Raw genomic sequence first — 25,252 nt, forward strand, 5'->3', positions numbered from 1 at the left:
TAATATAATATAGGCGGATCATACATCGGATATCCATATCCCACGGCCATGAACGCTTCGAGGAATTCAGAAGCGGTTATTGCGAGATTGTGACATTTAACAACGGTTAGAGTAGTGAACCGGGCTGGTTCATTAACTCTTGGTACAAGATTAGAGAATGCGATAACCGGGTGGTTATTGGAGTCAGCTCACTCCGTTGTACCGGTCTCCTCTATATAGCTGAGAGAGAGAAGAAGATCATCATCATCACGAGAAGTAGAGTGAAAACGACGAGCTAGAATCAGAGAGAGAGAGAGAGTAACAAAAAGATCAAGAGCTTGTAGCGGTTTGCATAAGACTCTTGATTTCATCTTTCTTGTACGATCCCTTGGAGTGATTGAGTAAAATCGTTTGCTTGTGCCGTCAAGCACCCAGATGTAGAGATCTCACATTGAGACTCGAACTCGGCAAACAATCTGTGTGTGTTTGTTTCTTCTGTTTCCTTTATCGTTCTTGGTTGCAAACGAGTGCGTGAGAGGTGTGAGATCAAACACTAAGAGAGTAGATCAAAGTTAGGATTCGTTAGACTAACAGATTGTGAAGCGGGAGTTGATTCATAAGAAGTGGTATCATAGCTAGGTTCCTTAGGATGAAGGAATCGATGGCGAAGGTCAAGATCGCTTGTTTCGACTGTCAAAGGGATTTCTCGATGTGGAAGAAACGCATGATGGCGCATCTCTCGATTCTTGGCCTCAAGGATGCTTTGATCGAAGCACTGGCGACTTCTGGATCTGAGTTAGAGTTGAAGAAAGGTGAGGCAGAATAAGACTTCATGGAGCAGATCAAGAAGCTCGAAATAGAGAAGTCAGAGAGGGCGGAGAAGGCAGTGAACATGATTATCCTGAATCTTGGTGATCATGTACTGCAGAAGCTAGAAGATTATACAACGGCGGCGACGATCTGGTCAGCACTTGAAAGGTTGTATAATTCCAAAACTCTTCCCAATAAAATTCATTTACAGCATAAGTTCTATACGTTTAAGATGATAGAATCTAAATCTATAGATGAGAATATAGATGATTTCTTGAAGTTAGTTTCTGGGTTAAGCAGTGTAAATGTTTCCGTTTCAGAGGAGGTTCAAGCAATACTGCTGTTGAGCTCACTACCACCTCAGTACAACCAGCTGAAGGAAACATTGAAGTATGGAAGAGAGACGTTGACAATTGAAGATGTCACAAACGCTACAAAGTCAAAGGAGATAGAGCTGAAGGATGTGAAAGAAGCATCAACGTCGCAACGCTCTGGTGATGCATACATCACGCGAGGAAGACCTGATAGGCGAGACGACTACAGGGGAAGTAACTCAAAAAAATCCAGATCACGGTCAAGATCGAAACTGACGTGCTGGTAGTGCAAGAAAGAAAGACACGTCAAGAAGGACTGCTTTGCCAGGAAGAAAAGAATGGAGTCTGAAGATAATGGTGAAGCAGCTGTGATGGTTGATAAGCTACATGAAGTAGATGCTTTGACCAAGATCCAAGGAAAAGATGGATCATAGACTCCGGGTGTTCCAATCACATGACGTCCAGGCGCGAGTGGTTCACGGAGTTCTCGGAGGCAGCATGAGGGAAAGTTCTGCTTGCTGACGATAGAGCTGTCACAGTACAAGGAATCAGAATAATCAGAATTAATGCCACGGGAGGCACAGTCAAGCCCCTCATAAACGTCAGGTATGTTCCTAATCTCAAAAGGAACTTGATTTCTGTGAGCTCACTTGATCTGCATGGCTTTAAGCAAGAAGGTGGAGCTGGAAAGACTTCGTTCTATAAGAATGGGAAGTTGGCTCTGTAAGGTATCCTGTGTGGTAGCCTGTATTTTCTGGATGGCGAAACAGTAAAGGCTACAGCACTTACAACAATATCGAAGGATGACACGGCTCTGTGGCATAGCAGACTGGCATACACAAGCGTCAAAAACCTAAAGCTGCTAGCAGAAAAGGGAGTTCTCGACAAGAAGAGAATCAATGATTTGGAGTTCTGCGAGAATTGTGTCATGTAAAAGAACAAACGCCTTAGCTTCAGTGTAGGTAAACACAAAAGTGAAGAGGTGTTGAGGTATGTACATTCTGACCTTTGGGGATGTCCCAATGTGCAAAAGTCTCTAGCTAGAAAATAGTACTTCATGTCCATCATAGATGATTACTCTAGGAAGCTTTGGGTTTACTTTCTAGCTACTAAGGATGAGGCTTTCTTGAAATTCTGTGAGTGGAAAAAATTGGTAGAGAATCAGGTAGATAAAAAGGTTAGATGTCTTAGGACTGACAATGGCTTAGAATTTTGTAATATTGCGTTTGATGAGTTTTTTAAGCAGCAGGGTATAGAGAGACACATGACGTGCGCGTACACTCCCCAGCAGAATGGAGTTGAAGAGCACATGAATCTTACGGTGATGGAGAAGGTCAGATGCTTGCTGAATGAATCTGGACTGGAAGAAAGGTTCTGGGCTGAAGTAGTCGCTACTGCAGTATACATCATCAACCGCACTCCTTCATCTGCAAATGACTACAACATTCCTGAAGAGGTGTGGCTGGGCAAGACACCGGGTTACCGACATCTGAGAAGGTTTGGGTGCTTCGTGTACGTGCATATCGATCAAGGGAAACTCAAGCCAAGAGTGTTGAAAGAAGTGTTCATTGGGTACCCTACTGGAGTGAAGGGGTATCGTGTGTGGCTACTTAAAGATCGAAAGTGCATTATTAGTCGCAATGCAGTGTTCAGAGAGGATTTGGTGTACAAAGATCTACAAAAAGACAAAGGAGTGGAGTCAAAGCAGGAAGCGTCAGGAGGCTCAGACGAGACCATGAACATAGTTGAGATATGAGAAAGTTCAGAGTCTGCAGAAGAGATTCAGGCTGAAGGTGAAGCTTCGGAACCTATACAGGAGGAAGAACATCAAGTTACTAGAAAAGTGGAAGATCTAAGAAACTATCAGCTTGCGAGAGATCGAACACGCATGGAGATAGTGAAGCCAACAAGATTTACTGAGGACTCTGAGTTAGCGATTGCATTATTGGCTGCTGAGATTATTGAGTCAGAAGAGCCAAATAATTACGAAGAATCTATAAGCAGTAGAGATTGGAAGAAATGGAGTGCATAAATGGATGATGAGATGATGTCATTAAAGAAGAACAAGACGTGGTATCTCACTGATTTGCCAGAAGACAAGAAAACTATTGGGTGCAGATGGCTGTACAAGCTGAAGCCGAGAATATCTGGGGTTGAGGAGCCAAGATACAAGTCAAGGCCGGTAGCAAAAGGCTTCTTAGAAGGAAGGAGTTGACTACCAAGAGATATTCTCATCGGTGGTGAAGCACGTATCAATTCGAGTTATGCTGTCTATAGTGGTGGATCAAGATTTAGAGCTGGAGCAGCTCGATGTAAAGACGGCGTTTCTACCCGTCACTATAGATGAAGAGATATATATGGACCAGCCTGAGGGATACATTGAAAGAGGACAAGAAGGCAAGGTGTGCAAGCTGGTGAAGTCGCTCTAGAGATTAAAACAAGCACCGCGTCAGTGGAACAAATGCTTTGATCAGTTCATGATCAAGAATGGTATCGTGAAGAGCGAATTTGATCTATGTGTATACATGAAGAAACTGAAAGACGGTGATTACGTCTACTTGTTACTCTATGTCGATGACATGCTGCTGGTGGCAAGGGAAATGACAGAGATAAAGAAGGTTAAGGAGATGTTAGCCAAAGAGTTCGATATGAAGGATCTAGGGTCTGCCAAGAGGATTATAGGAATGAATATAGAGAGGGACAGAGCATGTGGCGTACTGAAACTGTCTCAGTCGAGTTATCTGAAGAAAGTTCTTCAAGATTTCAGAATGGGTGAAGCTAAGTCTGTGTCAACGCCTATTGGAGCTCAGTTCAAGTTGATAGCGCTTAAGGAAGGAGAACAAGGATTTTCAGGTTCAGATGATGAAGTACTGTACGCCAATGCAGTTGGGAGTATAATGTATGCGATGATAAGTACAAGACCTGATCTTGCGTTTGGTGTGGGCCTTGTAAGCCGATTTATGAGCAATCCAAGTCATGAGCATTGGTCAGCAGTGCAGTGAATTCTAAGATATTTGGTGAAAACTCAAGACTTGGGTTTGGTGTTCACGAAGAGTACAGAGAAGTTCGTTGTTGAGAGTTTTTCAGATTCAGACTTTGGAGGTGATCTTGATCGCAGAAGGTCTACAACCGGTTTTGTTTTCAGAGTTTGAGGCACAGTTAGCTGGAAGTCAAGACTTCAACAGGTCGTGGCTCTATCAACGACAGAAGCAGAATACATCTCATTGGTGGAAGCTATCAAGGAGGGTATGTGGTTGAGAGGTCTGACAGAGGAATTGGGGTATGATCAGTCACAAAGTTGTGATTGGGTGGGACTCACAAAGCGCCATATGTTTGGCTAAGAATAATTCCACGACAGGACGAAGCATGTAGCGGTTTCGAAGCATGTAGCGTTGAAGATGAATTTTGTGAGAGACATGATAGAAGCTGGAGAAGTGGTGATTCAGAAAGTTCACACGTCCAAGAATCCAGTGAACATGTTGACGAAGGTGATTCCAAGCAACAAGTTTGATCAAGCACTTGTTGATCTCAGAGTAGCTAAGTGCTAAATTCACAGCTATGCTTGACGGTATAAGAGATGGACGTTTGTTGTTGATGTCAAGGTGGAGATTGTTGAGATTGTAACATTCAACAACGGTTAGAGTAGTGAACTGGGCTGGTTCATTAACTCTTGGTACAAGATTAGAGAAGGCGATAACCGGGTGGCTATTGGAGTGAGCTCACTCCGATGTACCGGTCTCCTCTATATAGCTGAGAGAGAGAGAAGAAGTTCATCATCATCACGAGAAGTACAGTGAAAACGACGAGTTAAAATCAGAGAGAGAGTAACAAAAAGATCAAGAGCTTGTAGCAGTGTGCATAAGACTCTTGATTTCATCTTTATTGTACGATCCCTTGGAGTGATTGAGTAAAGTCGTTTGCTTGTGCCGTCAAGCACCCAGATGTAGAGATCTTACAATGAGACTCGAACTCGGCAAACAATATGTGTGTGTTTGTTTTTTCTGTTTCCTTTATTGTTCTTGGTTGCAAACGAGTGCGTGAGAGGTGTGAGATCAAACACTAAGAAAGTAGATCAAAGTTAGGATTCGTTAGACTAACAGATTGTGAAGCGGGAGTCGATTCGTAAGAGTTATAAATAACAAGTAGAATGAGTCTCATTTTTTAACATCTCAATTATTAATTTTTTTTTTGTCGGGAAAATTTCATAATAAACCATTATTGAAAAAATTACAAGATTTTACAGAATCATGAGAACAAAGAACAAACTCCATTCTGTATTACAAGTTACTAAACGTCTAGTTAAAGTACCAGCACAAGAATATTACATTTGTGTTATTGCTAAAGTTTAACACTATAACAGTATATAATTCGAATTCAACACAAAAGAAAATCAAAGGCTTATAACTTATGAAACTTATCGTAAATTTGTAGTTTTTTTTTCTGAATTTGCATACTACTAATAAATAGACCACAAAACGCTTTTAGCTGGTAACAAAATCAAAACGTTTTAAAAGATTTTGATCTTGATTTCCATCTAATGATGATCCCATTATTTAAAGAAGAAGAAAACCGTTCAAGTTCAATATCGGTTTAGTATCCGGTTTGTGAAAATGAATGCTTGAAGAAGAACCGAGAAAAACCGGACCTAAATGGTTCAATCACAAAGTCAAATCCTTGAGCAAAGGAGATCTAGATTCTGGGGAGCATCAAATGGAATTTCTGTTAACAGTCGTGGAACTGGGCGTCACGCTGATACTGATCGTCTTCTCCGTCGTCGTTTTAGAAGCTTGGAGAAGGAGACACAGTAGTAACGTGTGCGTTCTTACTCGAATTTTCCGATTTGCTTCTTTCTCAGCTTCTATCGCTGTGTCTTGATCTTTCTTACATTGGGTTTTTTTCTCAGTTCTGTCGAGAGCGTGACAACTATACTCGAGGATCCGACATCCTTAAAACAAGTACTGTCTGAATCCAATATTATATTTTCCGGGATTTGCTGTTAGTGTGTTTACAGTTAATGGAACTGAGAAAAGGTCTTTCCTTTGAATCCTATTGGCCTATAGAACGTTAGAGGAGAGTTTATCTAACATTCAGCTGTATCAATTGGTTCTTATTTTCTGTTTGGTAAAGAAGCTTGAAAAGTTGAATGTTATAAATAATGCTAGATTAAGCTGGTTTGGTTGTGAGAACAATTGATAAGTGGTTTGATGTATGGTCTCGTCCAGACATTTGACACTCTTAGGCTAGTTGGCAATGAGGAAGATTAGAGTTTCACTTATGCTTTGTCTTGTCAATAATAATTAGTTTGACACGCTCTATATCATCTGAGGAGGAATCCGTTTTTAGCTATTTTTTCTCTGACACTGCTTTTTCAAAATTTTATCATCAGGTTCGATGCCCTCACATATCAGACCCTGCGGAGATGTATTTGTCTTTAATTGTCCCGGCGTTTAATGAAGAGCAGAGACTTCCTGCAGCTCTACAGGAAATTATGGAGTAAGTTAAAACAATACCTTCACTTTTTTTTAGAAACTCCCTTTCTTCAATTAAATTATGTTTCTACTTCAATTCCGTAGAAGTGTGCTTCTTCTTATTTGCAAAACAGCAGTAGTAGTCATATTTAAACACACTATATATAGCCACAATTGTAATTATCTTATGATTTGCAGTTACCTTCAAGGTCGTGCATCACGGGATAAGAGTTTTTCTTATGAGGTAAACAGTTTTTTTTTTTAATTCTTCTGGTCTATCTCTTTTCAGTTCAGTAAGGTTGATGTATACCTTAGATATGGCCTTTTGTTATGGTGAATATGAATGAGTCCAAAAGCTCTATTTAAAATATAAAAAAATTATCACAACTTACTTGTAGTCTATCAATATCATACATTCATACTGCCTACTGAGTCATCATTTTTTCCCCTTAAAATTCTATATGAATGAGTGGAGTACCTTTCTCTTTCTAGGTGGTGATTGTTGACGATGGAAGCGTTGACGGAACAAAAAGAGTAGCTTTTGATTTCGTTAGAAAGTACACACTTGACAACATAAGGCTTATACCCCTCGGAAAAAATCAAGGGAAAGGAGAAGCTATTAGAAAAGTGAGTCCAAACTCCTAATAGCATGCACCTCTGTTTATTTATTCTCTCTCTGTGACTGAATAAAAAAAAAAAAATTAATGGGAGCTTTCTACTTTTTTCTTGAAAGCTTTGAATAGGGAATGATGCATTCTCGTGGTGAGTTACTTCTCATGTTGGATGCTGATGGAGCAACTAAAGTAACTGACCTAGAAAAACTCGAAAACCAGGTTTTGCCTATTGAAAAATTCCAGACAGTCTAGAAAACTTTGTTTGCATTTTTCGTGATATCATGTGAACCTCTTCAGATCCTTGCAGTAGCTAGAGAAGAAAACTCAATCAGAGATCCAACATCAAAGCTTGTGGATTTTAGGATAGGTGATGTGCAAGTGTCTGCATTTGGTTCTCGTGCTCATCTCGAGGAGAAAGCTATTGCTACAGTTAAGTTTTTGCAAACATACACATATGCTTTTACATATATACATGTAATAAATGTTCTTGGATTTTGGATGTATTTGCTCAATTTTCAGAGGAAATGGTATCGCAACTTCTTGATGAAAGGTTTCCATCTTGTGGTTCTGTTGGCTGCTGGTTCTGGAATAAGGGATACACAGGTAACGTTTTGTCTAAATCTTATGTAATATTGCTTTTGTTTCACTGAGACATGTGTCTTTTTACAGTGTGGTTTCAAGATGTTTACTAGAGCTGCTGCTAGAAGACTCTTCACAAACATCCATCTGAAAAGGTATTGTATAGTGAAATCGATGATGATAGAAGCAAGTATGCTATTTGGAAACTGACTCTGTGTGCAGGTGGTGTTTTGATGTGGAGTTGGTGTTCCTGTGCAAGCGTTTTAATATTCCAATGCTGGAGATCTCTGTGAAGTGGTCTGAGATTCCGGGGTCTAAAGTGAGTATGTTGAGCATTCCCAACATGCTTTGGGAGCTTGCTTTGATGTCTGTGGGATACAGAACTGGCATGTGGAAGATCCATCAAGCATGAGAAGGACACATACATAAAAAGAACAGAGAGGGTAGAGTTTTTCATGTATCTAATCAAGCAAGGAAAGGCTATAGAAAGTTGGTTGGGTCTTTTCTTTCAATAGATGTAAACAATAAGCTTAACGAGATTTATAGAAAAACTACTACAGCTCTAGCTTTTTAGTAATAACACTTTCAAACATCCTCTTCATGCCATGCGTCAAATCTTCTCTTACCTTAAGTCATAAATCTCTTATAGCTAAGAAATTCAACGTATTATCTTTGTCGACTGTGAAATACCAGTTGCCTACACTACCCTTCTCTGTATGCTCTGGAAATAATGTAAGAACCTCCGATGTCTTCTTCAAGTTCACGGCAACTAGATCGACCAAGCATATTAAACTTGTACGTATGATTTTTGTGAAGCATGTTATATAATTTAAGACCCAATATTAAATGTCAAGGGTCCATAGCTCAGTGGTAGAGCAATTGACTGCAGATCAATAGGTCACCGGTTGGGCCCTTCTTTTTTTGTTTAAATATTCAATCAACTCTTTTATAATAAAGGACTTCTCTATATATTTAACGCCAGCAAAAATATTGTAACACTGTTACAAATATATATATATATATATTGTAACACACTTCGTGGCAGTCTGTGATTGAGATACGTAAATGTCTACTTAACATCTATCTCACACATGTTTTTTTCAAAATACCAAAAGGTTCAAAACCACATTATATCTAGTTTCGGTGATCACTCGAAATAACGAGATCTGGCGATGAAATAGTGTAGGATTACACATATTGTTTCTAACGTATAGGTGTAGGAACATATTGTTCCTACACGTATGTTGCGGTTTAAACCTGGCACGGGCCCTGTCAATGCTCGCATACTCAAGACAAGTCAATGGTTCGGTCCACCATTGCAAAGTCAAAGTGTGTGCAATTGCTGGTCAATCCTTTTTTTTGTTTCACACATTTTCCAAATCTTTACAACGCGATTCAGCTAAACTCTACAAAAGCAATCAACCACCCCTGAAACTCCAAATCACAACCTCTTATTTTGAGCCTTCATCTAAGCCAAAAACTCACGGTTGAGTAGCATAACGTTCAAGTCTCATTTCTTTCACCAACCCATAAGTGTCTTTGTGACTATCCACTATCGGATCTCTCTCACGGAGGCTAGCCAACAAAGAAAACTCACGCCTCTCATCCAAAAGAAACCTATTAACTTTCCACTGTGGATCTAAAGTTGAATGTCTCCCAATCTCATCAGCCTACAAGAAAACACCATTCCAATCTTTAACAACCACAAAAAAATAAACCTTAGAAATAATAACACTGTATATATACTTACTGAGAAAATGCAGATTCCTAGTGACTTCAACGCGATTGTGACATCACAGAAAACTCGGAGGGTATTATCGAAGAGTTTAAAGTTTAACAAGTTGTACTTGTGTAGCAGCTTGTAAGACGGTCCGCAGATCGTAAGGTAGATATTTCTTTCTTTGTGTCGGCTCGCGAATACAATAACAAACACTTATTGTGTGATTCATAATATTAAATACCCATGCTGATAAGTGTTGTTTTTTATTTTATTAATAAAACATGTGGTGGTGGGAACTAACTAGTTGTATTTTTAATTCATTAACTTGTGTTTTAAACCTTTCCCAGTTCAGTCTATTGTTTGTCACCCTAGTATAACATGGAAAAATAATTTCCCAAAAACAGATGAAGTTTCTTCTTGTGGAAGAAGATTGAAGATATAGCTACTATGAGCTTAAGCGTAGAAACGAGTGGTCAAAAGAATATGAGCAAATGTTTTGGAAACAAGTGATATCTATTACTTGTGTGCAGACTGCAGTGAAAGGATATGAGTTTACCCAACTGAAAAGCGTTGATACATAATTGACCCCAGATGTGGTTAGACATCTCAAATCATCCAAATACCTATTCAAATGCACTGAAAATCATACTTGAACTTATGAGACTAGCCGACAAGGCTTGCAAAATGTTGGATGATCTGTTCTGACAAGGGAGGAAGCAAATCAAAGTATATAATTTAACGCTTTTCCATGCATTATAGAACGGAAATAAGAAATTTTCCAAAGTTCAAGAATTCAAGAGAATAAAGAGATTCAAAGAAACCAAGTGGTAAATGACAAAAAGAATCAAACTAAAAATGGGACATCAATATCGATGCTACGAAAAATGTGTGATTGGTCGATGAAATAGGCTGCATAACTGTTGATGCACATCAGCACATCATGAAAATTATTGAAGTGGAATCACTGACACTCAGATAGTCAGATTTGGTGAGTCTCTGACTTTAGCCAATCTAATAGTATCAATCAGCGAATGAAGAAGCGCAAAACAAGCAAATCTCACTCTCTACTTCCACATCTTTGATTTTTGTACATCCCCCTATTGCTCACATATTATACCTAAACTGCATATCAGCATGTGCGCCACATGGGCTAAGGGCCTTTATGTGCTATCCATATTTGATGTTTTTGTAAGGGGAAACTATGTGAAGGTAAATACAAACTCTTTCTTTTTATAAACAAATATTTAAACTATATATTATTTTATTTTTTGAAACACAATTAAACTTATATATTATATATAAATCCAAAAATTTCTATAGGAAAGGAATGGTCAGCCGTGGCTTTCGTTAAAGGGTAAAATTTCGTAATCATTTTAGGTTTTTTATTGCTTGTAAAAAGATGTTATATATATAGCGAAGTTTCCTTTAACCAATAAAAAGCTATATAGAGAAGTTTCACTCTCACACTTCACTATGTAACACTCATTTTTGGAATTTATTTATTTTTTACTTAAATCTAGTTTTTCTCTACAAAAACCTTTATTTCTCAGAATCATAAACAACCTTCATAGATTCCTTCTGCATTTCACATTTGTTTCTTTTTTAAGGATTTGATTTGTCATAAAGGCATTTTCATTGTGATTAAATGATGAACAAGAGATGTGAATCTTATCTTGAGGAAGAAACATGAGATCTTTGAGCAGTGTTGGACTTGCTCTAAGCATAGTCTTTGGTTGTTTGCTACTAGCTCTTCTCGCTGAGCTCTACTACCTGCTCTGGTGCAAGAAAAGGAGGTCGACAACGACTAGACCTGATATCCAAAATGACTATTCTACCCCTGCAACAAGAGAGCTTCTCTTCATCCTCTGTTGCAGCACCAACCCTTCTTCTTCCTCGTCTCCTCCTTCGTTCTCTAGCCCTAAACCCATTGGAACTCAACAGCAATGTCTTCTTCCTCATGAAGGCGACGAAGGTGGGTTTGGGAACGTGGTGGGTCCAGGGCTAGTGCCGAGGTTCCTGTTCACTATCGTGGAAGAAACAGTGGAGGAAATGGAATCCGAAGATGGTGTTTTCACAAAAGGAAAGAGTTTGAATGATTTGTTTCTAAATATGGAAAGTGGTTCAACTCCTCCGTTTCTCACTCCTCGTGCTTCTCCTTCTCTGTTCACGCCTCCTTTCACTCCGTTAACGGAGTCTTGTAATGGAAGAAAAGAAGAGGTCTTCTTCGAGTCATCGACTGATGCTGAGTTTAACAGGCTAGTGAGGTCATCACCACATTCACCAGCATCATCTTCATCGCCATTGCCGAGATTCAAGTTCTTGAGAGACGCAGAGGAGAAGCTTTACAAGAGGAAAGTGACCGAGATTTCAGAAGAAGCTGAGGAAGTCAGCTAGGGTTAAATTGGTAAAAACAGAGTTTTAAGAGCCAGATTGTTGAAGATGAGGTTTTTCATCAAGAACATGACAAAAGGTGGTCCAAGAACTTAAAAGAGTTTCAAATCTTTATACAATTGAAATTTTTGCTAATTTTTTTCTTTGGATTTTAATTGTCTTAGTAAATTTGATTTTAGCGTTTTGGCTGCTATGCTTACCTTGTCATCAGTATTCTTTGGTCTGAATTATTTTGGCTCGTCGTTGGATTAAGCCAGTTTTGTAAATTTTCAGTGGATTAATAATTTGTTTAGCCAATAGTTTGTGTGATTATTAAATCATGATTTTAGATAAAGTATAAATAACAGGCCTTGGATTCGTTTTTGTTACTTTTCTTTTCCTGCTTCAACACTGTTGTGGTTGACATTTAAAGATGCACGTACTCAGCAGTTTAACTTTAACTTAACTTTTTAAAAGGCATTAGCTCTGAAATATTCTTGCTCGGATTAAACCGGTTTTGTAAATTTTCAGTGGATAAATAATTTGTTTAGCCAATAGTTTGTTGGATTATTCAGTCATGGTTTTTGACAAAGAATGAAAACAGGCATTGGATTCGTTTTTGTTATTTTTTATTTTCTTCAAGACTGTTGTAGTGGACATCTAAAGATGCACGTACTCAGCAGTTTAAACTTTAACTTAACTATTTAAAAGGCATTAGCTCTGAACGAATGTTAATATATTATGCGGATATTGAGTTAGAGAACACGTGAACGTGCAAGAGAAGAAAGATATGAATTGTTAACTGATTATTATCATTCGCTTAGAAACGCGACATTGATAATATATTGTTTTTTACGGTCTTGAAACTTTGAACATGGACCGATAAATTGGAATAATACGATAAATGAATAAAGACAACACTCGTTAGAGGCCAAGTGGGGAATCTCTTGCCCCTTTTGTCTCAATCTCTTCAGTTTATGTCTGATACTTCCAAGTGGCCTCAACAACACTTGAATTGTCAAATTACCTCTTCTAATGATTCTGCATTCCAACACTGGAAGTAAGCTTAAAGATAACTTGGAAGTTAAGTTATCCTAATAAGTTTAGGATTAGAGAAAATGAAATATGTATTCCTAATGAGTTTAGGAAATAAGTTCTCTATATAAAGAGGTGCAAGAGTGTTGCATACCTTTGTGAGTTTTAGAGATTGTGTTTGAGAGGCTTAAGGTTTTTGAGTGTTTCCTTAAAAGAGATTAATAAAGAGAGTTCTTTATTTGTGTTCTTATACAATCTTGAGACTATATTTGGCATCAGAGCCACAATATACAACAGTCATCGAGAATCATGAGTGATATTACCACCATTGTGAACAAACCGAAGGAGGGAGGATCATCCTCAATAAAGTGCCCTATGCTGACCACAACTAACTACACGGTTTGGGCAATGAGAATGAAGATTATGCTCAAGCTTCACTAAGTTTGGGAAGTTGTTGAGACAGGGTCAGACGAGGTGGAGAAAAACATTATGGCAACCGCTCTGTTATTCCAAGCAATTCCAGAAACCATAATTCTTCAAGTAGGAGACTTGGACTCTGCGAAGAAAATTTGGGATGCAGTTAAAGTTCGTCATGTTGGGGCTGATAGGGTCAGAGAGGCGCGGCTACAAACGTTGAAAGCCGAGTTTGATCGTCTTAAGATGAAAGACAATGACACCATCGATGAATTTGTTGGAAAGCTTACCGAAATCTCGGTAAAATCTGCAGCCTTAGGAGAAAATATTGATGAACCGAAACTCGTCAAGAAATTTCTTTCAAGTTTACCAAGCAAAAAATATATTCATATTGTTGCATCGTTAGAACAACTTCTTGACCTCAACACGTCCAACTTTGAAGATATCATTGGGCGCTTAAAGGCTTACGAAGAAAGAATAAACGCAGCAGAAGAAGAGACTCAAGAACAAAACAAGCTCATGTATGCTAACATGGAGAGTCAATCACATCGTGAGTATCACGGTGAATACAGAGGAAGGGGGCGAGGAGGAAGATATTCCAACAGAGGACGTGGACGGGGTCGATCATATTGGGAGAATAGAGATTCATCAAGGGTCGTTTGTTACAGATGCGATAAAACTGGCCACTTTGCTGCGACGTGCCCTGACCGGTTACTAAAACTACAAGAAATTCAAGAAGGAAAGGAAGAAGAAACGCAGGAAGCAGATGGTTTGATGATGAATGAGGTAATATATCTAAATGAGAACAACTTCAAACCTAAAGAGTTTGAGTCAAGCATGGATGGAGATAGAATTTGGTACTTAGACAATGGTGCTAGCAATCACATGACTGGAAACCGAGACTACTTCAAACAGATGGATGAGACAATCACAGGCAAAGTACGGTTCGGTGATGACTTGAGAATCGATATCAAAGGAAAAGGATCCATCTTGTTCATCAGCCAACGCGGAGAAAAGAAATTACTCGCTGATGTGTATTTCATACCAGCATTAAGGAGCAACATCATCAGCCTTGGACAAGCTACAAAATCGGGATGTGAGGTGAATATGAAGGGAGATCTTCTCACATTACACGACAAAGATGGAAAGCTGATTACCCGAGCCAATCGATCTCGAAATCGACTCTATAAAGTCATCATGGACATAGCTGACGAGAAGTGTTTAAAGCTTGATATCGAAGATGAATATGCAAGATGGCATGCGAGGCTTGGTCATATTGGAGTTGAGACAATGAGACTTATGATACGGAAGGAACTTGTACTCGGCATGCCAGACATCAGCATTGAAAGGGAGACATGTGAGTCTTGTTTACTTGGCAAACACGCTAGACAAGTGTTCCCCAAGTCAACTTCTTTTCGAGCAGAAGAACCTCTGGAACTCATTCATGGCGATCTCTGTGGGCCAATCACACCAGCAACACCAGCAAAGAATAGATACATATTTGTTCTAGTAGATGATCATACAAGATACATGTGGACGATTCTCTTGAGTGAGAAAAGTGACGCGTTCAACAAATTTAAAGTTTTCAAATCAATGGTGGAGCAACAAACAAAGAAGAACATCAAAACGTTTCGAACAGACAGAGGAGGAGAATTCACATCATTAGAGTTTCAAAAGTTCTACGAAGAATCAGGAATTCAACGACACTTGACAGCTCCCTACACACCTCAACAAAACGGAGTAGTAGAAAGGAGAAACATGACTTTGTTAGAGATGACTAGAACAATTCTTAAGCACATGAGAATGCCTAATTATCTATGGGGAGAAGCCATACGACATGCCACCTATCTCATCAACAGAGTCGGGACGAGATCTCTCCAGTCACAGACACCATACGAAGTCTTGAGAGGAAAGAAACCAAGCGTTAAACACTTGAGAGTGTTTGGGTGCATCGGGTACACAAAAGCCGAGACTCCACACCTACGAAAACTTGATGATAGAACAAGAACCCTCGTGCACCTTGGTACTGAACCCGGCTCCAAGGCATACAAAATGTTTGATCCAACCTACAGAAGAGTAGTGGTGAGCAGAGATGTCATATTCGACGAGAACAAAGGGTGGAAGTGGAGTAAAACTACCGCAAACGAAGAAGAACCAGGTAGTTTCAGCATCACTTACGATAACTTCGGTAACCAAGGAATAAGAGAGGATGAGACAGAAAAGGAAGCTCAAAGTCAAGATACTAATGCGGTTAATAACGATGAAGTAGTAGAAGAAGAAGAAAGTGAAGATGACACCGAAGAAGTTCAGTTGAGAAGATCAACACGAGCTACCAAAACTCCAAGCTATCTATCTGACTACATTCTTATTGGTGAGGAAGAGGGAGAGCGACTCTTGCTCCTGATCAACGAGGAGCCATGGGACTATGAAGAAGCTGTAAAAGAGAAAGTGTGGAGAAAGGCCTGCGATGATGAGATCGAGAGCATTATTAAAAACAAGACGTGGGATCTAGTAGACTTACCTAATGGAGCAAAAGCAATCGGACTCAAGTGGGTTTTTAAAATTAAACGCAACTCAGACGGGAGCATAAACAAATACAAGTCAAGACTAGTAGCAAAGGGGTACATACAAAGGCATGGTGTAGACTTCGAAGAAGTGTTTGCTCCGGTTGCACGTATTGAAACAGTAAGGTTCATCATTGGACTTGCAGCCTCAAATGGATGGGAGATTCACCACTTGGACGTCAAAACCGCGTTTCTCCACGGAGAATTAAAAGAAGATGTCTATGTAAAGCAACCAGAAGGATTTGTGATCGAGGGTAGTGAGAATAAAGTCTACAAATTGAAGACAACACTGTACGGCTTACGACAAGCTCCTAGAGCCTGGAATGAGAAACTAAACAATGTACTCGAGAGACTACGATTTGTTAAATGCCCGAAGGAGCCATCCTTATACCATAAACGTCGAGAAGAGAGCCTACTACTAGTGGCAGTGTATGTTGATGACCTTCTGGTAACAGGATCAGACCGTGATATGATTATTGAGTTCAAAAAGGAGATGTCAAAGGTGTTTGACATGAGTGATCTCGGTCTTTTGACATACTACTTAGGAATTGAAGTACGGCAGCATGAAGAAGGGATTACTCTGAAACAAGAGAGCTATGCATTGAAAATACTTCAAGAGACAGGTATGGAGGAGTGCAATGCGGTACACATACCGATGGATACTGGACTCGTGTTGTCAAAAGCTCAGAATGAAGCTAGCGTTGATGAAACAGAGTTTCGAAAGTTCATAGGGTGTCTTCGGTACTTACTACATACACGTCCTGATCTCGCGTTTAGTGTCGGGATGCTCAGTCGCTACATGCATCAACCTAAAACTTCTCACCGTGCTGCATTAAAACAAGTATTGCGCTATCTAAAGGGAACTACGAACTTTGGATTGACGTTCAAGCGAGGGAACAAGATGGAGTTGATTGGCTACTGTGATAGTAGTCATAATATAGATGAAGATGATGGGAGAAGTACCACATGACATATTTTCTACTTGAACAATTGTCCTATTACATGGTGCTCTCAAAAGCAAGAAACAGTGGCATTATCTTCATGCGAGGCTGAGTTTATGGCGGCTACAGAAGCAGCAAAACAAGCCATATGGCTTCAGGAGTTACTCGGAGAAATCACTGAGACGGTCTATGATCGTGTGAAGTTGTTCATCGACAATAAATCTGCTATAGCTCTAACAAAGAACCCGGTGTTCCATGGAAAGAGCAAGCACATTCACAAACGCTATCACTTCATTCGAGCACTACAAGAAAACACACCGAATTCCGACGGAGGTTCCGACGGACACCAAGGTCGTCGGACATTTGCGACGGAATACTGACAAATTTCCGACCAAATCCAAAAAAATGAAGTCGTCGGAATTCCGTCGGCCATTTCCGACGGAATTCCGACGACATACGGTTCGTCGGAATTTTCCGACGACTTTTTGACGACATTCCGATAAAAAATGTAACCGTTGTAGTCGTCGGAAGTTCGTCGGTATATTCCGACAGAATTCCGACGACATTCCGATTAACAGCAAAGTCGTCGGAATTCCATCGGTATTTTCCGACGGAATTCCGACGAACCATGTGACCGTTGCCGACAAATACATATGACCGTTGTATAGCCGTTTGGGATTGGACAATTCCGACGGAATTCCGACGGACTTCTTTATATCCGTCGGAATTTCGTCGGAAAGTCGTCGGAGGTCCGTAAGCAATTTCCTATAAATACAACCCCTCCTCATTCAACTCATTCACACTTCATTCTCTCTTCATTCTCTTTAGTCATAACAATTCCGTGAAAATCATGTCTTCAGAAGTTTATTATCGTTCGTGGATGGATAAACCTCATTTGGATCCGAACACCAATTTGCTTACGGAAGAATACGTTCAAGGGATTGGAGAATTCATGAGGCTTGTTCAACAGCAACCGGATGCAAAAAGTGGTATGTTAAGATGTCCCTGCTCTTCTTGCAATAATAATAAGGTTATAAAAGAATTTGATGTTTGGACTCATTTGTATATGAAAGGGTTTTCACGTAATTATAAAGTTTGGTACCTTCATGGGGAAACTGGTTATGAATATGGTAGTACTAGCGAACCTCAGCCTGTTAGTGAACCTCAGCCTGATATTAGGTTAGAAGAATCTAGAACGGATATAGATTATGGTGTAGGTACTGAGCAGATGGTACATGATCATTATAGAGGGGAAGAACCAAACCCCGAGTCTAGGAGATTTTTTGACATGTTGGATGCAGGAAAACAACCTTTGTATCAAAATTGTAGAGATGGTCATTCAGTCTTATCATCTGCAACTAGATTAATGGGTATTAAGACAGACTATAATTTGGCTGAAGAATGTATGGATGCGATTACTGATTTTGTCAAAGGTATTCTACCTGAGGATAACCTTGCACCGGGTTCATACTACGAGGTTCAGAAACTTGTTGCAGGTCTTCAACTACCGTATGAAGTGATAGATGTATGTATTGACAACTGCATGATCTACTGGAGAGCGGATGAGACACGGAATGTATGCAAATTTTGTGGGAAACCTCGTTATCAGGAGACGAGGGGAAGAGTTCCGATCCCATTCAAAAGAATGTGGTATTTGCCTTTGACGGAAAGATTGAAGAGGTTGTATCAGTGTGAGCGCACAGCAAAAGCAATGAGATGGCATGCAGAGCATTCCACAAATGGTGAGATTAGACATCCTTCAGATGCAAAGGCTTGGAAACATTTCCAGTCAACATATCCAGAATTTGCGGAAGAGAGAAGAAATGTTTATCTTGGATTATCTACTGATGGTTTCAGCCCATTTGGAAAGCATGGAAGGCAGTATTCTCTATGGCCAGTTATTGTGACACCGTACAACTTACGGCCGAGCTTGTGCATGCGACGAGAGTTTTTGTTTCTCTCAATTCTAGTCCCCGGGCCAGATCATCCTAAAAGATCACTAGATGTGTTTCTTCAACCACTAATATATGAGTTGCAACAACTATGGGCGCATGGTTTTGAGACATACGATGTTTCGCGCAAAGAAAACTTTCAGATGCGGGCAGTACTTATGTGGACAATAAGTGACTTTCCAGCATATGGTATGTTATCTGGATGGACAACACATGGGAAGCTATCATGTCCATATTGTCAAGATGACACAGATGCTTTCCAACTAAAGAACGGAAGGAAAACGTGTTGGTTTGACTGTCACAGACGATTTCTACCACCTGATCATCCATACCGCAGGAGTAAGACTTCGTTTACGAAGAACAAGCAGGTGTTTGATGGTCCACCTGAGGAAGTTAGTGGGAAAGATTTGTTGAAGCAGTTTAGGTATTTTGATGCAGAAAGGACGCCAGATGTAGGTGGACATGAAAACATTCGAGTCAATGCGGTTGGAGAGCTACATAACTGGCACAAAAAGAGTATTTTCTGGGATCTACCATATTGGGAGAGTCATCTATTGCGGCATAATTTAGATGTCATGCATATTGAGAAGAACTTCTTCGATAATCTGATGAACACAGTCCTTAACATCCAAGGTAAAACGAAGGATAATTTGAAGTCAAGGTTGGATTTAGTCGATATTTGTGATCGTTCTGAACTTCACGTTGATGAGAACGGTACGGCCCCTTTTCCCATTTATCGGCTAGATGGTGCTAGAAAAGAAGAGTTCTTTGATTGGATTACAGAGAAAGTGAAATTTCCTGACGGATATGCATCAAATTTGGGGAACTGCGTTGATAGAAGCGAAGGAAAGTTTACTGGCTTGAAGAGTCATGATTGTCATGTAATTATGCAGCGCCTCCTTCCGTTTGCCTTTTCAGCATTATTGCCACGTAATGTTCATGAAGCAATTGCAGGGATTAGTGTTTTTTTCCGTGACTTATGCAGCAGAGTATTGACTGAAGAGGGTATTAATAATTTGAAGACAAACGCACCAGTCAGCATGTGCAACCTTGAGAAGATATTTCCTCCATCATTCTTTGATGTAATGGAACATCTTGCTATTCATCTCGCAAGAGAATTGGAACTTGGTGGTCCTGTGCAGTACAGATGGATGTATATTTTTGAGCGTTATATGCATCATCTGAAGAAGATGGTCAAAAATCAAAGCAGGGTGGAAGGATCTATAGTGGCACAGGTGATCAATGAAGAAACTGCAATCTTTGCTGAAAATTATTTTCCACCAGAAGTGCAAACAAAACACCGAAGACCTGCTCGGCATGATGATAGAGGGGAGAGAGCAACATATCATGTTACTGTCCCAAGCATGTTCAAGGAAATAGGACGACTTAGTGGAAAATTCACGAAGCGGAGACTTACGGACACTGAGAACGCTCATTTGCAAACATATTTGCTCACCAACTGTGAAGATGTTCTACAATATGAGAGGTAAAAATATTTATTCATTTATTGTTAGATTAATATTCAATAAATTTATTTCATATTGATAATATTTTTGTATATAGTGTATATATGGCGGAGTTGCGTATGACTCACAGGCATGCAACAGAAGATGAGCTTCGACAACTTAGAGATAACGGATTTGCTGCGTGGCTTCGTAGTTATGTGAGTCATATATCCTATTACCCTATGCAAATGATTAGTTTAAATTTAATATATATAAACTAATTAATTTTGCAATCATATATGTTTTTTTTTATAGGTGAATGATGGTTTGGCCAGAGGTCTTGTGTTCGATGATTGGATACGCGAATTTGTGCAGGGACCAAACTATGTGGTCAAATCATATCCTAAATTTTGTACGCGAGGATATGCATTCACAAGGAAAGGTCATTCTAAGACAACATATGATGCTGGTGTTTCATCTTCTTCTGGTGACGATGTCTACTACGGCAACATAAAAGAAATATTGGAAATCCAATTTCCTGGAATGGTTGGATTGCGTTGTGTAGTATTCTATTGTGATTGGTATGACACCACCCCAGATAGAGGAGTGAAGATTGATGCGTTTGGTGTTACATCAGTTCATTCGCGGCGGAAACTTCAATATTATGATCCCTTCATTCTTGGTTCGCAAGCTGATCAGGTATGTCAATATATTCATAATTTTTTACCAATATAATTAATTAATGTTATATATTGAACTAATACTTTGTATAATTGATATGTATAGGTGTGCTACATCAGTTACCCTCGGGTGACGTACAGAGACGATCCATGGGTTACTGTAACGCAAATCAACCCAAGAGGACGAGTGGATGGAACTTCTGATGATGATGAACCATTGCAACCAGAGTCTACCAGCAACGCCCAGGCAGTTGAAGATTTGGAAAATGTTCAACTCGTTGAGAATTTGACTGTGTTTGGACATGATGCTGTCGTACATTCAGAGCCGGAAGCCGAGGTTGGGGAGTTTGATGAAGATTCAGAAGATTCTGATTAGTTTTTTTTTTTTTTTTTTTTTTTTAATGGTCCGTCGGAAATCCCTCGCAATATACCGACGACATAGCGACGACAACGGGTTTCATTGAAAATTGGAAAGGTCGTCGGTATTTCGTCGGAAATTACCGACGACATTCCGACGAACTTGTCGAGTTCGTCGGAATGTCGTCGGTATTTTCCGACGAAATACCGACGACATGTTTTTCTATAAAGTTTCAATCATAAAAATCTATAAATTTAGATGCCAAAACTATGAAAATAACACATAATAAGTGTTTAGTATAGTATTAGATCGCAACCGTTCAAATATAACAACTCATTAAAATATTTATGTATGCATATCATTGTTTTCATAACATCTCATCTTAACATTATGTACTTATACAATCATATTTATATAAGCTTACACTACAAAAAATATTGTTGTGTAAAATCGTGTTATAAAACATTTTTATTGTTAAATCTTTATGCAAATACTATATATATTATCAAAGGTTTGGATTTTGCATTTAGAAACTTGAAAAGAACACCCTAAACACTAAGTCGTCGGAATTCCGTCGGAATATACCGACGGAATGTGTCCGTCGGAAAATACTGACGGACACGTTCCGTCGGAATTTCAATTAGCCCGGGAGAACCAAACCGCTTGAAAATTTTCGCGAATCGGCATTTGGTATATTTTAAATATACCGACGGAATACCGACGAACCCGTGTCCGTCGGAATCCACGAAATAAAAACCCTTCTCCTTTCTTCTTCGTTTTCTCCGCGGCCTCTCTCTCTCTCTCAAAACTCTCCGACTCTCCGGCGATTTCGGCGACTCTCCGGCGATTCCGGCCTCTCTTCACCGGCGAATCCTCTCCTCACCCTCCTATCTCTTCCCCAAACCCCAAATCATGTAAGAATCATCCCAAACCTTTTTTTTTTCAATTGTTTAGGGTTTTGGAAGTTGATCTCGGATTTTAGGTTGTTTGATTGAACATTTTAGGATTGAATGGATAGTTTAGGATATATAAGTTAGGATTGTTGTTTTAGTTTTTTTTGGAACATTTTTTGATTTTTAAAAACGTTTTTTGTTTTTTTAAAACGTTTTTTTTTATTTTTGAAAACGTTTTTTGATTTTTAAAAACGTTTTTTGATTTTTAAAAACGTTTTTTTGAAAAAAATATAAATATTTAACACTATTTTTCTTCATTTATAAATTTTAACAACATTTTTCTATATTTATAAATTTTTTATAATTTTGTATACATATATATATATATGTAAATCATGTATAGTAAAAATTTTAAAATTTTAAAATTTTTTATATTTTTTTTTAAGTTTCCACTAATAAATATTTAACAACATTTTTTAAAAAAAATATAAATATTTAACAACATTTTTCTTCATTTTTAAATTTTTAATAACATTTTTCTATATTTATAAATTTTTTATAATTTTGTATACATATATATATATATATATATATATATAAGGTTTAATAGTTTTTTTTAAAACGTTTATAAAACCTTTTGTAAATATATAAATGAAAATATGTTTGATGGGTTAATTTTTTTTTTTTAGGGCCGAGGATGAAGCCCGCCCCGCAGCCCGTCTTCGACGTAGTTCGGTGAGCGGTTCCCGTGCATCGGTATCGTCTCATGACTCGGTTCCCGCATATATTCCCGCTCCAGCTCCCTCTGCCCCTCACGCTGCCCCTCACGCTGCTGCTCAACAGGATCCGGGGGTCATGCCGGTTCATCTATTGGTTCAACAACCAGGTCGAGAGCATCTCCCGTTTCTCCAACTCAACCCACGACGAGGCCATAGCACTTGGTTAGTATTTTTTTTTATTTGTACCGTTATATTTTTTGCTTTAATTAACTTGCTAACTTGTATTTTTTTTTAAAGGTTCACCAAGTCGAAAAATGGCATTAGCCGGAGCATCAACCAGATGATGTACTCCATGCTCCGTTTTGGATATCCAAAGTGGAGTGTGATCCCTTCCGACGAACGAGAGTTGTGGTTTCGTCAGTTTGCGGTATAGTAACCCTTCATTTTTTTTAAGTTTTTACATTTTTTTACATATATTTACTTATTAAATTGTGTTTGTTTTGTAGCAAGAGTTCAACTGGCACTCCGATCTTACGGAAACAGTCCGTAAGAAATTCAACGAAAAGGCCATGGACTCTTACACAAAGCAGATAAACGCGTGGAAGACAGTTTGGCAGAAGAACAAGAAGCCACGGTTCATCAACGGGGGGGTGTGGGAGCAGTTGATAGCTCATTGGGAGAGGGAAGACACTGCAGAGACGTCTTCTAGGAACTCCAGGAACCGGAAGAGCGATCGTGGCGGGAAAGGTATGTATGTGCACAACCTCGGCGCTTGCTCCATGTCTACTAAGGAGGATGAACTTGTAAGTTTTTTATTATTATTTATCTTTATATTTTTTAAATAAATATTTTATATATTTTTTGGCTAATAATGGCGGTTTTTTTAGATCGAAGCAAATGACGGTAATCCCGTTGATCGTCTCCAACTCATTAAGGTGGCTCACACTAACAAGACGACGGGTCAAATTCAGGACCCCGTGATCAGAGGTGTAGTTGATTTGGTGGAAGCTGAGATAGTTTCTCAATCTCAGCCTCTCTCTGATGACGGCGACTCCACGGGAGCTTCAACCAACCTGTCTCTATTGCAAATAAATGAGATGGTTGAAAAGGTAATTTTTTTTATTAATATATTTTTTTTATAATGTCGATTACTTACTTGTCCATATTTACTTACTTTAAATATTTTTGTAGGCGGTTCCTAAAAGGAAAGGAGGCCGTTTAGTTGGGTTGGCCCGTCGTGCTTCTTCGTATCCGGCATCTTCTTCGCAAGCTCCGTATGCCGATCCCATGATTCTCGAGGAGCTACATGACAAAGATGAACGGATTGGGGCATTGGAGGAGCAGAACACCACTATCCTTTCGGAGAATGCCACTATCCGTTCGGAGAATGCCACTATCCTTGCTGAGTTGGCATCCCAGAAGAAGTTCAACACCGAGATTATGCAGAAGCTAGATCGTTTGATGTCTTCGAGTTCATCTTAGTTTGTTTCGGCTTTATAAAACTTTCGGAATGTTTTTTTTTTCTATTTCGGTTTGTATGAATTTAAATTTTATAATATTATTAGTTTTAAATTTCCAATTTTTTAAATTTATTAATATCAAAAAATATATAAAAATGCAAAATTAATTTGTAAAAAAAAAAGGGTATATACCGACGGACAACGGTCGTCGGAATATGCCGACGGACATATATCCGTCGGAATTTACCGACAAACTCATTTCCGTCGAAATATACCGACGAACATGGTTCGTCGGTATATTCCGATGACCGATGTCCGTCGGTAAATTCCGACGCCCAAAGTTCGTCGGAATAAACCGAGGAACCACGTTCGTCGGAATTGTAGTTTTCCGATGAACTCTGGTCTCGTGTAGCCGCATCGTAATATCGTCGGAAGTTCGTCAGAATGACGTTTCTCGGTATTCGTCAGAAAGTCGTCGGAATTTCTGACGAAAGTCCGACGAATTTTTTTTTTCCGACGAAACGATACCGACGGACGGGTTCGTCGGAAATTCGTCGGAATAGACCAATTCCGACGAATTTCCGACGATTTCGGCCATCAGAATCCCCCTGTTTTCTTGTAGTGGAGAGTGTGTAGAGAACGAGCAAGTAGACGTACAACACATTCCGGGAGTAGATCAAAAGGCTGACATTTTAACTAAAGCACTTGGAAGAATTAAGTTTAAAGAGATGAGGGAGTTAGTGGGGATTCAAGAAGTTAACTTTAAGCTTAAGGGGGACAATGTTGGAAGTAAACTTAAAGATAACTTGGAAGCTAAGTTATCCTAATGAGTTTAGGATTAGAGAAAATGAAATATGTATTCCTAATGAGTTTAGGAAATAAGTTCTCTATATAAAGAGGTGCAAGAGTGTTGCATACCTCTGTGAGTTTTAGAGAT

General features: G+C 39.2%; 2 protein-coding genes across 2 annotated transcripts; both read left to right on the plus strand.

Moving 5' to 3' along the window:
- The first annotated feature begins 5,702 nt into the window (after positions 1-5,702).
- LOC106381472 (dolichyl-phosphate beta-glucosyltransferase-like) lies at positions 5,703-8,365 on the plus strand. The gene is made up of 10 exons (XM_013821374.3): positions 5,703-5,917; positions 6,007-6,058; positions 6,490-6,596; positions 6,770-6,815; positions 7,064-7,198; positions 7,315-7,404; positions 7,483-7,614; positions 7,705-7,788; positions 7,855-7,919; positions 7,987-8,365. The coding sequence occupies exons 1-10, from the start codon at positions 5,718-5,720 to the stop codon at positions 8,174-8,176; spliced, it is 1,101 nt and encodes a 366-aa protein (XP_013676828.2). The 5' UTR covers positions 5,703-5,717; the 3' UTR covers positions 8,177-8,365.
- Positions 8,366-9,557: 1,192 nt separating this feature from the next.
- On the plus strand, positions 9,558-12,172 carry LOC106379523. The gene has a single exon (XM_013819454.3). It carries the CDS (start codon positions 11,171-11,173, stop codon positions 11,876-11,878), a length of 708 nt encoding a protein of 235 aa, XP_013674908.1. The 5' UTR covers positions 9,558-11,170; the 3' UTR covers positions 11,879-12,172.
- The last annotated feature ends 13,080 nt before the right edge of the window (positions 12,173-25,252 follow it).

This window comes from Brassica napus, chromosome C4, assembly GCF_020379485.1.
Source record: "Brassica napus cultivar Da-Ae chromosome C4, Da-Ae, whole genome shotgun sequence".
Classification (NCBI taxonomy): Eukaryota; Viridiplantae; Streptophyta; class Magnoliopsida; order Brassicales; family Brassicaceae; genus Brassica; species Brassica napus.